Below are 13,076 nucleotides of genomic sequence, written 5' to 3'. Positions count from 1 at the left end.
AACAAACACAGTATTAGAGAGCGCAGTACCAAGGCGGCCGCCAAGATGGCGCCGCGGAGGGCCATCTACTCGCCTTGGTATCTTCAAGGCGAGCAGGGCAGGTGCGCCTGCGCTTGCGCCTGGTCTACAAGATTAGAGCCCTTAGTGTGATCACAATCTTATCTCTCTCAAGAGCAATATACGAGCTGAGTGAGTTTTATTTATTTTATTGTAGGGATTTAAAATGGGAGGAGGAGGGCTAAATAGTCTGAGAGGAAGGCCAGATGAGCTGCCCAGTCAACAAGCCCTCTGTAAAAGGTTTAGTGTGCGCAAGGTGAGAGGATGCATGTGTGGGAGACCTGAAAGGAAAATCTACACAGAGCTATGACTCATTCTGGGCCTGAATAAATATTGATCCATTCCTCCCATCTCCTGTTAAACAATGTTACGTTCCATGCTTTTCGCTGGGCCTGTTTCTCCCCTTTTGAAATTACCTTTCCTTCATCAACTCGACCTGCACCCTTTTTCTTATTCCAGACCTCACTCTCTCCCATTCTATTCACTCTGAACCAGTTTCTCCTACATGCTTAGGGTCAAACACAATCTTCACCACCTGTGGCAGCCTAATTAATGAAATTTCTCTGTGAAACACTGAATTGAGAGAAGATTAAGTGCTGACCTTGATATCAATTCACATCGTAACAAGATCATTGCTAAAGCACAAAAAGAGCATGCTACAAAGCATGGTTGACAACGATTGGTGTGCTAATGTTTGCAGATTAAAACCCCGAAGTGATCCCATCTCTTAAAGACTGTCTTTTATTCCTTTGTTCAGAAAAACTTCAAATACTCAAACTCTAACTCCAGGTGGCATGTTCCCTCTTTCTTGTAAACATGCATGTTGTGGTTTGAAATGAGTCAACCAAGCTAACAGTTTCCTGCTGCAGTTAATACTCAGCAGCTCCAAAAATCTACCTGTAAAACACAAAGGATAAATAATTATTTTTACATTGCTTTTTCAACAACAGTGTTTCTCTGCTTGAGGCAGTTAAAGTTAACTTAATGCTGGACAATGGAGTCATAATGTCACTGTACCAAACAGGACTAACTGTAAGTCATCTCTTCAAATTAATACAACAGAACCAACAGGGTGAATTACCCTGGCCCGGAGGGTTCCCCTCTGGGCCAGGTTGGCCACTGAGGGTGATGGATATCCAATTCTCATCCAGCCTAAAGTCCAGCCAACAAAGCAGGGGTGGGGAACCTCCGGCCTCCGGGCCGTATACGGCTGCAATCGGCCCGCGCTGTGATAAACAATGTTGCACTCGTAGTTTGAATAGATGAAAATATCAGGAAAAAAATTTGCTTTCTTCGGTAAAACAGACAGCTATTCATATCTAACTTTTGAAAAATTTCGCAACTTATTTAAATTTAAGAAATGTTGCAAATTTACATTTTATCATAAAATTTTTCCTTACTTTTTTCAATATTTGCAAATTTATTAAAAATGCCAAAACTTAAGGCATTATAAACACAAAACATCTCATTTACATTATTACTAGGGTCCTTGGCCTGAGGAAGAGGCTACTCTGCTAGGAGGTGCCCTCTAGGCCACTAGGAATATCCTACAGAGATCAACCAACGTCAATATGCTTTTGTCATTGAGAAGCAAAACTTCCTTCACAACATTCCTGACCTCACTCCAACAGGAAGCTGGCAAATTACCTTTCAAATTAAAATTTCAGTTTTCAGCTCATGCAGGCTGCTGCATTTGGGCCTCTAGACAAAAAAGTAAAAGTTGTACAGCTTTAAAAAAGCTCTGCTCTGCAACCAAACAGGACACTCAGGGGCATGTGCCCACAAATACACAAGTATGTGAGCATATGAACTCAGCAAAATGATGTATAAAGACATGTACTTCTTAAGAGACCCCAGGATATGTTCCCATTTAGCCTTTTAGGGGGTCTCACATACAGTGGTGGAAATAAGTATTTGACCCTGCGCTGATTTTGAAAGTTTCCATACTAACAAATAAATGAAGAGTGTCTGATTTTTATGGCAGCTTTATTTTAACAGTGTTAGAAAGAATATCAAGGAAAAAAATCCAGAAAACTACATGAAATGAAAAATAACAATTAATTTGCATTTCATTGAGGGAAATAAGTATTTGATCCCCGACCAACCATGAGCAATGTTGGCTCTCACAGACCATTGACATACTCCTAATCTCAGTGAAGTCATTACCTTCATGAGAGTCACCTGTCCCAAATTGTCACCTGTATAAAAAGCCACCTGCCTACAGACTCAGAGACACTCCAACGTCTCCACCATAGGTAAGACCAAAGAGCCGTCTAAATATGTCAGGGACAAAATTGTTGACCTACACAAGGCTGGCATGGGCTACAAAACCATCAGTAAGAAGCCAAATGAGAAGGTGACAACTGTTGGTGCTATTATTCGGAAGTGGAAGAAGTACAACATGACTGTCAATCGACCTAGGCCCGGGGCTCCATGCAAGATATCACCTCACCTAAGTGATCATGAGAAAGGTTAGAGATCAGCCTAGAACTACATGGGAGGAGCTGGTTAATGATCTCAAGGCAGCTGGGACCACAGTCACCAAGAAAACCATTGGTAATACACTGAGAGGCAATGGTTTAAAATCCTGCAGTGCGCGCAAGGTCCATCTGCTCAAGAAGGCTCACAACCAGGCCCACCTCAAGTTTGCAAATGAACATATTAATGAATCCAAGAGAGACTGGGAGAAGGTGCTGTCGTCAGATGAGACCAAAATCGAGCTCTTTGGCCTCAACTCAACTCGTTGTGTTTGGAGGAAGGGAAATGCTGAATATGACCCCAAGAACACCATCCCCACTGTCAAGCATGGCGGTGGAAGCATTATGTTTTGGGGGTGTTTCTCTTCTAAGGGGACGGGTCGACTTCACCGCATCTACCGGAAGATGAGCGGGGCCATGTATTGCAAAATCTTGAGTGGCAACCTCCTTGCCTCCGCCAGGACACTGAAAATGGGTCATGGATGGATCTTCCAGCACAACAACGACCCAAAACATACAGCCAAGGACACAAAGGAGTGGCTCCATAAGAAGCACATCAAGGTCATGGAATGGCCTAGCCCAGGCATGGGCAAACTACAGCCCGGGGGCCACATGCGTAAACGTTTTAATCCGGCCCGCCGAACTTGAAAAAATTAAATGAATAAACCTTGTTAATATTTTATTTTCCCTGCAATTCTGATGTTTTCCCACTAGGTGGCGCAATGTAGATACATTGGCTTTGTTGAGGTGAAGCGTAGGCCTATTACTCCACGTTTGCACTTTACCCTCTGACCCATCAGCCCTTCTGTAAAGATGAACGGACCTAAGAAAAGGAAAGTGGAAAAAACAAAACTCATTGAAACACATGGAAGTGCGCATATGCGCGCGGATAAGATGGATTGGATCGTCAGCGATCTGTTACTAATAAAAAAAAAAAAAAAGCTGAGGAACATGTCTGTATAAACCTTCAATGTGAGTTATTTGTCTAATTTTTATATAGAGACGTTCACATTTAATATTAAAATATCACACAAACAATTTTGACACAATCTTTTATTATTTTTTGTTTTTTCATTTTTAAAACCAGGACAGAAAAACCACATTTTTCTGTTTTTCTGTAATTCTGTTTTTCCGTTTTGGTTTGAAAACAGAAAACAAAAAAACAAGTCAGTTTATTCGTTTTTTGTTTTTTTTTAAATTTTGTTTTGAAACAGAATGACGAAATAACGAACCATACACGGATTAAAAATCCCATTATAATTCCATTCTCTCATATTCTAATTTTGATTTCAAAACAAGATCAAAACAGCGAAAAATAGACCGTTATTTGTTTTCTGATTTTTGATTTGAAAACGAAAAATTGAATAACTAGTCGTTATCTGTATTCCGCTTTTGGATTCCAAAACGGATATGGAATGAACGAATGATACCCTGATAGTTACCAAAGCACTCCATCCATCTGCGCCTGGTCCGGCCCCTATGTCAAATGTTAGAACCCATTGTGGCCCACGAATCAAAAAGTTTGCCCACCCCTGGCCTAGCCAGTCTCCTGACCTTAATCCCATAGAAAATCTATGGAGAGAGCTGAAGCTTTGAGTTTCCAAACGCCAGCCTCAAAACCTCCAGGATTTGGAGATGATCTGCAGAGAGGAGTGGGCTAAAATTACTCCAGATGTGTGTGCCAACCTAGTAAGCAACTACAAGACAGTTTGACTGCTGTGCTTGCCAACGAGGGTCTTGCCACTAAGTATTGAGTCATGTTTTGCTAGAGGGTCGAATACTTATTTCCCTCAATGAAATGCAAATTAATTTTTATTTTTTATTTCATGTAATTTTCTCGTTTTTTTTTCTTAATATTCTTTCTCACACTGTTAAAATAAAGCTGCCATAAAAATCTGAGACTCTTCCTTTATTTCTTAGTATGAAAACTGTCAAAATCAGCGGGGGTTCAAATACTTATTTCCTCCACTGTATCAATTTAGGGGTCTCATACCCCGCAAGACCCCATGTATGTGATAACAACAGATATTTAGAGTTGGGTTTTTCTTAGACCATATTCTCCAAGGCCACAGTGTATCCCTTGTTTGCTGTGAATTTGTAATCTATTTGCATTTGAAAAGCTGCTCTTAACAGTCTCCTTAGGCCCCGTTTACACGACGCCGAAAACGGTCGATTCCGCAAACATTTCGTTGCGTTTTGGCCTTCCGTTTAGACGAGACCACGTTGCGTTTTCAGTGAAAACGCAAACTTTTGAAAACGCTCCCCAGAGTGGAAAGATCTGAATCCGCTCCTCCATCCAGCTTCGTGTAAACACAGAGCGGAGCGTCTCAGGGTGAAACGCTGACGTCACCGCATGCGCACTCGCAGTTTCTGGTGAAGGCTCCGCGCTCAGCCACATTTCCAGTTGAGCCAGTAGTTGGCGGTAATGCGCGTTATGGTTGGATTGCCGACCGTCTCACACAACAAAACGGCAGAAAAAGAAAGAACAGAAGAGGAGACTTCTCCTCCTGGAGTCGTATGAACGCGGATCGTTTTCACGCCGTCCTCATGTAAACGCGGGTGGCTTTTGAAAACGCAAAGGAAGAATCGTTGCGGGAGTCTCCGTGTAAACGGGGCCTTAAACAGGAGTTTTGTAGATGCTAAAAGCAGCTCTGTGTATCACTGATCTGTGATTGAACGATGTTTTATTTACTGCATTTTGATTGATCTTTTATTCTTTGCTGCCACAGTGACCATGCTTTCTTTCCTGGCTCAAGAGCTGTGATCTAATTTCATTTTGATGTTTGGAGTTTATGTAGTCATTATGATAAATGAACAAATAGGCATTGACCTAAATTCATCTAATTCTCACCTATTTTAACTTAACTTTGGGAGACTGTATTGGGGCAGAATGTTTGAAATAAACACTCGTTTATTTTGTGGTTAAAACCAGAGTGGATTACTCATTTATTAAAAGTAGTATTTGTTTTATTAAAATAGGGGAGGCCCCTGGTGACTTCATGTTCTCTGAAGGGGGCTCACTGTCTTACACTTTGAAAACCCCTGTTGTAGAGCATAGAAACTTTTGTCTAAGAGACCCCAAATCAGAATAGAGACACTGGATTCCTAATGACTCATGTCTACCTTTACCACTAATTTGTCCCCAACCTTTCTCTGCTTGAATCCTTACCTCCCCAACGGCAGGGTCCTGCTCCCCTAGTCCCACTATAATGATGCAGTCAGCCTGACGGATGCAGCGTTGAGTCCACGGGGTCAGTGTGTAGTCAGTCTGGTAAAGGACAATGCGGTGGATGTCTTCCTGTTGTCCCAGCCAGCTAGACAGCCGGTACTCATGCACACTGAGGAGACACATCCATTAGTGACAGGTACTGGGTTCACTGCTTTGCCTGAAGCACATCCATTATCCTTGATGGGCCAACACAGCACATTTAAACCAAGTACGCAAGTTGAGAGATGGAACGTTGAAAAAATAAACAAATAAACCAGCCAGGAGTAAGATGATGTAAAAGAGAATGAAAGCCCAGTATTTCTGGGAGCTTTGGGTCCGAAAGAAACATACCTGTCGAGAGCTGCAGCCCCAAGTCTCTGTTTAATCATGTCACTGGTCAGCAGTAAAGTGGGACCTGTGTGTGGAAGATTACAGAAAAGCTTATTGTGGCTTCATCCCAAATTTCCAGAAAAGCCTCCCAACTGGGCTCTATCTCCCTGTTCTGTATTACTGCATTGAGACAAGAGTGATCTCTGACTCTCTTTCGCTTAGATTCCCATTAAATGTCAGCCTCCAAACAACCCTCAAAATTGACTGTTCCATTCTATCCAGTTTTTCCACGCAACTTGCGTAGAAACTTCTGCAAACAACTTGTTTATGACAGAGCTGTTTTATTCATGTTGTAGTGCATAATTACAGAAAAACATGACATCGTGGGTCGGTGCCCCATTCCTTGGTGATGATTACAAACCTGGACCTTATTTGGCCCACATTGCTGGTCACCAATCAGTTGAGAGCTAACAAAAGCTAGTCGCAGTGCTGAAGGTATGGGATGTGGCTTATTCTATTTGGTTGAACCGTCTCAAATGAAAAGCCAGACAAGCTACCAACAAGGAGTACTTGTAAACAACATGAGCAGACACACCACAATTGACTTTGTGACCATGGATCCATTTTCCCTCTAAGAAAGCTGTCAGACATGTACACAATGAGATCTATGACTTGAGGTGTAAGAGATGGTAGTGAAATTTAATAATGTGTTTTTACCATACCTATTGCAATAAGCGCATGCTGCAGCTCCAGTGTGAAGGCTGTGAGTGGTACCTCTTCTGAGACAGGAAGGACTGCCACTGTGGAGAGGTTGGAGGCTTGGTTCCCTGCATCCCACTTACTGCCTGGGGTGTGGAGAGCCAAGCTGCGAGCTGGGGAAAGGCATCAATATTAATAAATCTCTTACTTATCAGTAAACCGACAGAAACACCTACAATAGTTGATAAACCCTGAGCATCAGTGGGGAAACAGCATATGTGTATTTACACACACACAGACACACACACAAGCACAGTAGGGATGCACGATAACTTTTTTCTTGAAGCAGTACCAATAACTGATAACTTTCAGTTTCTAAAGGCCAATACAGATAACTGTTTACCGATAACACACACTCAAACATTTATATATCTACCTAAGATCATGACATGAATTCTATGAACAAAACCAAAATACTATAATAATTGCACCTACCTTGTTCAATATAGTGCTTGTATATAACTTGAGTTTGTATCCTATATATTTTTTGTACTTGGATGCTGGTTCTATTCTTTGGTGCTACTGCTGCTGAAATCTGAATTTCCTGGGGTAACCTTCCCAAGGGATTAATGAAGTTACTATCTATTGTTATGATTGTGAGTCATATTTGTTTGTAGTGCGGATGGAGAAGCGCTGTTTTGTTTGTTTCTCTCTCTGTCCTCTGTCTCTCCTCTGTCGTTCTCCTTGCCGTGTGACCTATGATTGGCTGAGGGGAGTGGGGACGCACCGGCTCCTGGTTGGAAGAGGACGTAACATGGCGGAGAGCGATTGGCTGGACTCAAACGACGGGACTTTCAAAGAGGGTTCCGGTAATTCAGACGCCGGCCCTTCTGCCTTACCACTGCCATTCGTTTGAAGCTAGATTGGAGTGTTGTATATCTGTGTGTGTGTGTGTGTGTGTGTGTGTGTGTGTGTGTGTGTGTGTGTGTGTGTGTGTGTGTGTGTGTGCGAGATCATTATAGATCAGACTGGGAACAGCATGGGAAGGGGGATCATTTTTTCTCCTGTTTTTATGGTCAGGGAGTCAGTCCCAGGGTTTGTATGTTTTTTTTTTTAAACTTCAGTGTTAGGTAAGGTTTTTTTGATTTACCAGAGTGATTTTTGTTTGTTTCTTTGTTCGTTTGCTGTTCCTCCATGAGGTAACCTAAGTAAAAAAAAACCTTTAAAAAAAATTAAATATTGGGTTAGGACTGCCAACTTGATTCCGTTTCTTTACTTTGTTTCTGTGTTGAGACACTCTGGTGGTGAGACAGGAGAGGTCACTTATGTTATTTCCCAGTACCCCTAGCCTGGGTCGTAACAATATCTATCTATCTATCTATCTATCTATCTATCTATCTATCTATCTATCTATCTATCTATCTATCTATCTATCTATTCATCTATCTGTCTGTCTATCTATCTATCTATCTATCTATCTATCTATCTATCTATCTATCTATCTATCTATCTAAAAGGACTTTGGCTTATGGTTACATTCAAATGGATATCTATTCACTACAGTAGATCAGGTTCAGGTCTTCTTTTACTATCGTGGAAGGTTTAGAAAAATAGTGACAGACACAGACAGACAGACACACAAGCTGCATTTCGATCACATCTAGAATTGCGCAAAACTTAAATGTTGCAAAAAATTGTAATGGAAATGCCAAAATTTTGAAAAAAAAAAAACTCTCAAATTTGGATAAAAAGTTTTATATCTCTCATGAGGAGATGTTGTAATAGTAATTTTATTGTCTTTGTTTTCACTACTTGAGATGCCCCGTATCCTGCTTCCTTGAGACACCCCATCTCCTGATTCTTCAATAAGCTTCCAGACCCTTTTGTCTTGTGTCTAGACTTCTAACACCTTCAGCCCAACTTCTTGGCCTCTGATCTCAATGTGATTTCCTGTAGCAGACAGAGGGGTGTGAACAGTACCTTTTGGGGCGTTTCTCTCAAGCATAAATGTTGAGCTCCAACTAGGTTCGGGGTCTTTCTTCACTTTGACCGCTCACGTGTTGACTGACCTTTTTCTTTGCAAAGGAAAATAAAACCTTGCTGGCTGGCAGAAGTCTCTATTTCATTCTTCACCAGAAACAGGAAATTTCCACAAAAATGTTTCATAAGTTTTAATATTGAAATTTATCACTCAAGTGCAATGGAAAGACCGTTATTGGCAAAAACATGTCACGTTATCCTAAAAACATGTCACATTATCCTAAAAACGCACCTCCTTCACCTCCTCGGATGTGTCCACTGCTACACATACGGACTCTGGTGTTTATACTGGAACAGCTCTGCTGCTAGACCTGTGTTCAGTGCAGATGTTCGTATTTTTGACCGTTAGTGGTGAAGGCATCAGGACGGCTGTGAGCTGGTCAGAGTGCAGCAGGAGGGAGGGGTGGAGGTGTGTGTTTGTGAGAGAGTGAGAGAGCAGGTGAGCTGGCGATGATGATTTTCATCCAGTGTTTTCTTATGCCTGTTTTAAGTTAGCGTGATCACGGCTGACAGTTTGACCAGTGAATAAAAACACTAATGTTTATGAATCGGCATCATCATCAGTGCAGCGTCAGGACGGACATTACGCCTTACTTTACTCAAGTTGTGCACAATTCTATTCGTAACGGAGACCCCGGCAAGGCGCAATTGTACTTTTTTAGAAACTTCAGAAATATCGCTTTAATTTGCGATAAGGTGTAAAGGAAATGCAGCTACACAAAGAGAGAGGGGATAAGCCATGAGCTTTACTACTTCTAAAGATGGCAAATGTTCTGACCTGATACTGTATTCTTAACAATTCTTAAATTACCTTAGCCCGTGGGTCACGTCTGGCGAATTTCTTGGGTTTTTCAAAAGTGTATACGTCCCGGTGGCTCATTGCAGTTGTGTTTACGTTATTACCATCTTTAGCAGCCCAGGTGTCCTCTTATACTTTCAAAACTCAATTGAAGCGATGGTTACACTTTGTCCGAAACTTTGAAGAAGTCCCACACAGTCGACTCAATGTTTTCTGTTTTGAAGCATAAACATGCTGTCCTGTGGGCATGTGCTGCATTTAGGGTATGACAGAAATTCACGGTTACCACGTTTACTAGAACTTCTTTCGGCCTTTTTGAGTTTATATTTCTATTGTTTAAGTGTAACACGGGAAAAAAAATTGTGAATGTCAATTCAAGTCTGTAACTACCACAATATGACCGGGTTAACAAATCTTTTTCCAACATAAGGGAGAACTCTTAAATTTTCCCGATCAGGAAGAGTTTTTTTTTTTTTTAGGGCTGATGCCACTTGAACGCATAATTTACTGCAGGTCGTTCATGTCTTACAGTGGGAGCAGGGCACTGCCGCGCTGACAAAAACACAAATGTTATCTGGGCTAGTCGACATGATATGAATGACGGAATAGTTTCCCGTAACTGACCTGATAACTATTGCTCAATAGTTATCATACACACAGGCAGGCAGGTAGATAGATAGACAGACAGAGAGACAGACAACCCCCCCCCCCCACACACACACACACACACACACACACACACACACACACACACACACACACACACACACACACACACACACACACGCACCTGTCAGAGGACCATTAACTTGTTGAAGGATCTTCTGTCCTAATAAGTGGATCAACCTGGTAACCACCTAAGCACAGATAATCCAAAGATTATTAAAAGGCTTCTTGTGGTGGTCTAGAGCAGTCTAATAGCTGACCCACCCCACGGGAAATCACTGTTAACTGAACGTACCTGTGGGAACTTTCTCTTGATAGAGCTGAGAGCTCCCTCTGGTAACTTGGCCAGCTCAGAGTCTCGTACAGCATGCACTGTGGTGGCTCTGTTCTGATGAGTCAGGGCCTCTACCTGCAGCGAAACAAAAGATAATTGATGTTGTTTACTTTAGATAGAATCAGCTTTATTGATCATAAGTAACACTTACCACAATCACTCCTTGCTTTCTACTCTAAGGATTACAGAACGTCAAAAATGTCCGTGCAACTCAATGACAGGTGGGCTTTGTACCTTTCCTATTCAAGTCTTTAATAGCCTCTGGCGAAATGGAGCTATAAATAAGACCTTTTCATCTTGTGATCCTCAGGTGAGGTCAACACATCTGTGTTAACTTTTTTTTATAGAAGAACAACCTTTTGCCCTCCATTACGGAAGTTGCTAAATCATCTCCTTCCTGTAGGTAAAAGTAACCATAGCACCCAACATTCTTGGTATTATTTGAGGCATCTCGGTTGAGAAGAGCTGCCAACACAGAGGGTTAAATGTTAGAAAATGAATTAACTTCATGAGATTTATCAAAACTCAATTTCAAACAGGGCTATTATTATTTTCTGTTTTCAGACTCATAGCTGACAACTCTGTGAAAAAACACAATGGCTGGTTTTGCCTTCTAGGTAAACCAATTCTGAGCATTTTTCTTCCTATTAAGATAAAAATAAACAAAAAGCTGAAAAAAAAGGCAAAATATTTACTCATAGTTCATTCATCAGAATAGTTAACTCAATGCGAACTTAATATTACTGAGATTAAAGGGGCTGTTAGGACTTTTTGAGTGATCTTGAAAAAGTTTCCCTCCTCAATTTTTGTCTGTTCAAAATCCACACTTTAAAATGAGATCAATAGCGCCAATGTATGTTATTCCTAAATGCTACCTTCAGCTTCCCGATCAAGTCAAGCAGCAACTGATTGATTTACGGCACGCCTAACTGCTAAATTCCACCGCATGCCTTTGAATTTTACTGCTGAGCACTTAGCTTCCATTGTAATTTATCAGGCAAATTCCACTGCACCTGCCGCTGAAGCGCCAGGCGCTTCAGGTCTAAATATGCTTCAGGTCTATTTTCTGCGCAACCACTTCCAAACCTGGTAAATTCACTGTCAATAAGAAAGCACTAGACAGGAAGTCACCGTGTGAAGTACCCGCAAGATTCAAAATAAAACACAATGCACAAACCCTCGAACCTAAATTTCCCCAATATGTTATTAATATGTCACATCTGGAGGCACGTGCATCAGGTGAAACAGTCAGTTGGAGGATCCCAGACGCAACACGACGGATGAAGAGAATCTGATCTTGGTAGTGGAGCAGTTCAACATTCTGTACGATCCCAAACATCCTTTTTATAATGATACAGGCAGAAAGGGCAAAATGTGGACTGACATATCAAAACTTATGGGAGTTGATGCTGATAGTGTGGTATCGCTATTCACACGAGAGCCTGTGACTCCCCGAGGACCAGCCCTCCAGCCCCCCCCTCCTCCCGATTGAGCAGCGCAGCGCGCTGCTTTCAGTGGGGTTTGACAATCAGAGCAAGACCGCTGCGCTGCACTGCTCATGTGGTGGAATTTAGGGATAAGTCTCAATGACAACACCACGCTAGCTGATGAAGTTTAGTAGCGAGAAGAGAGATCCATGTTCCTTTGATGAAAACAATTTTTATAACTAAGGGTGTTTTCACACCTACAGTGTAAGGTCGACCCAAATTTAGATTGACCTATATGTGGTCCCGTTTGGGTTGGTGTGAAACCAAAATCGGACTCTGGTGCGCACCAGCTGTGGTGTGAAAGCAGCCGCACTCTGGTGCGATGCAACTGTCAGGCGAACTCTGCGAGTTTGACTTTAGAGGGCTCCCGTGGAGTTTTGTTTGTGATGCAGGACAGCTGCGCACTCCAACATCCTTAACTACCCTTATATACTCATCTAAAAAGCAGGGCTCTCCCCTGACTCCTCACGTCAAAAACACATCGTTTTATATGGCCTATCATATAACAGGCATTAATTACCTTGTCGGTCGTGTGTATCTCCGTCTGATGAGGATCTCACGGTACATGGTAAGAATCATTATTTCTGAATTTCCCCTCGGGGATAAAAAAAAAAAGTATGGGCGTCTCCAGTGCATCTGTATGCTTTTTTCAAGCCGCAGCTGCGCTTCATTTTCAAACACTATTGTTTGCAGATGGTTATACACACAAACAATATAGAAATGAATTTTAAGCACTATAAAAACTCGGCGTAGGCCTATTTGACTCCCCATCACCTCTGATTTAAGCAAACAGTTCTCTCTGCGCTTCCAGCTTCCAACTGAAAGTACGCTGCACGCGCTCTAGCTGTTGTCGTCATGGAAACATGACGCTCTCAAAATACTGCAGTGTTTGGTCCCGAGTGACAAACACAGATGTGAAAGGAACCTCACTAACTGCAAAATGGCAACAAAGTATCAATATGACATTCCAAGCCGCACC

At 41.9% G+C, this 13,076-nt stretch overlaps 1 protein-coding gene across 3 annotated transcripts in view; it reads right to left on the bottom strand.

The window, feature by feature from the left end:
• The window catches only part of LOC141805125 (patatin-like phospholipase domain-containing protein 7), a 66,340-nt gene that overhangs the window by 34,463 nt on the left and 18,801 nt on the right, over positions 1-13,076 (bottom strand). For all 3 annotated transcript variants that reach the window (XM_074689877.1, XM_074689876.1, XM_074689878.1), the window contains 5 exons: positions 10,572-10,685; positions 10,401-10,467; positions 6,795-6,944; positions 6,094-6,157; positions 5,704-5,872 (listed from right to left, as the gene is read on the bottom strand). In XM_074689877.1, coding sequence (XP_074545978.1) covers positions 5,704-5,872; positions 6,094-6,157; positions 6,795-6,944; positions 10,401-10,467; positions 10,572-10,685 — 564 coding nt within the window. The remainder of the gene's footprint in view (positions 1-5,703; positions 5,873-6,093; positions 6,158-6,794; positions 6,945-10,400; positions 10,468-10,571; positions 10,686-13,076) is intronic.

Source organism: Halichoeres trimaculatus, unplaced genomic scaffold (assembly GCF_033239565.1).
Source record: "Halichoeres trimaculatus isolate MK-OKI-2021-1 unplaced genomic scaffold, fHalTri1.1 fHalTri1_scaffold_16, whole genome shotgun sequence".
In the NCBI taxonomy this organism is placed as follows: Eukaryota; Metazoa; Chordata; class Actinopteri; order Labriformes; family Labridae; genus Halichoeres; species Halichoeres trimaculatus.
Note: the sequence above shows the minus strand (reverse complement) of the source record. Positions and strands in the feature narration are given on the sequence as shown.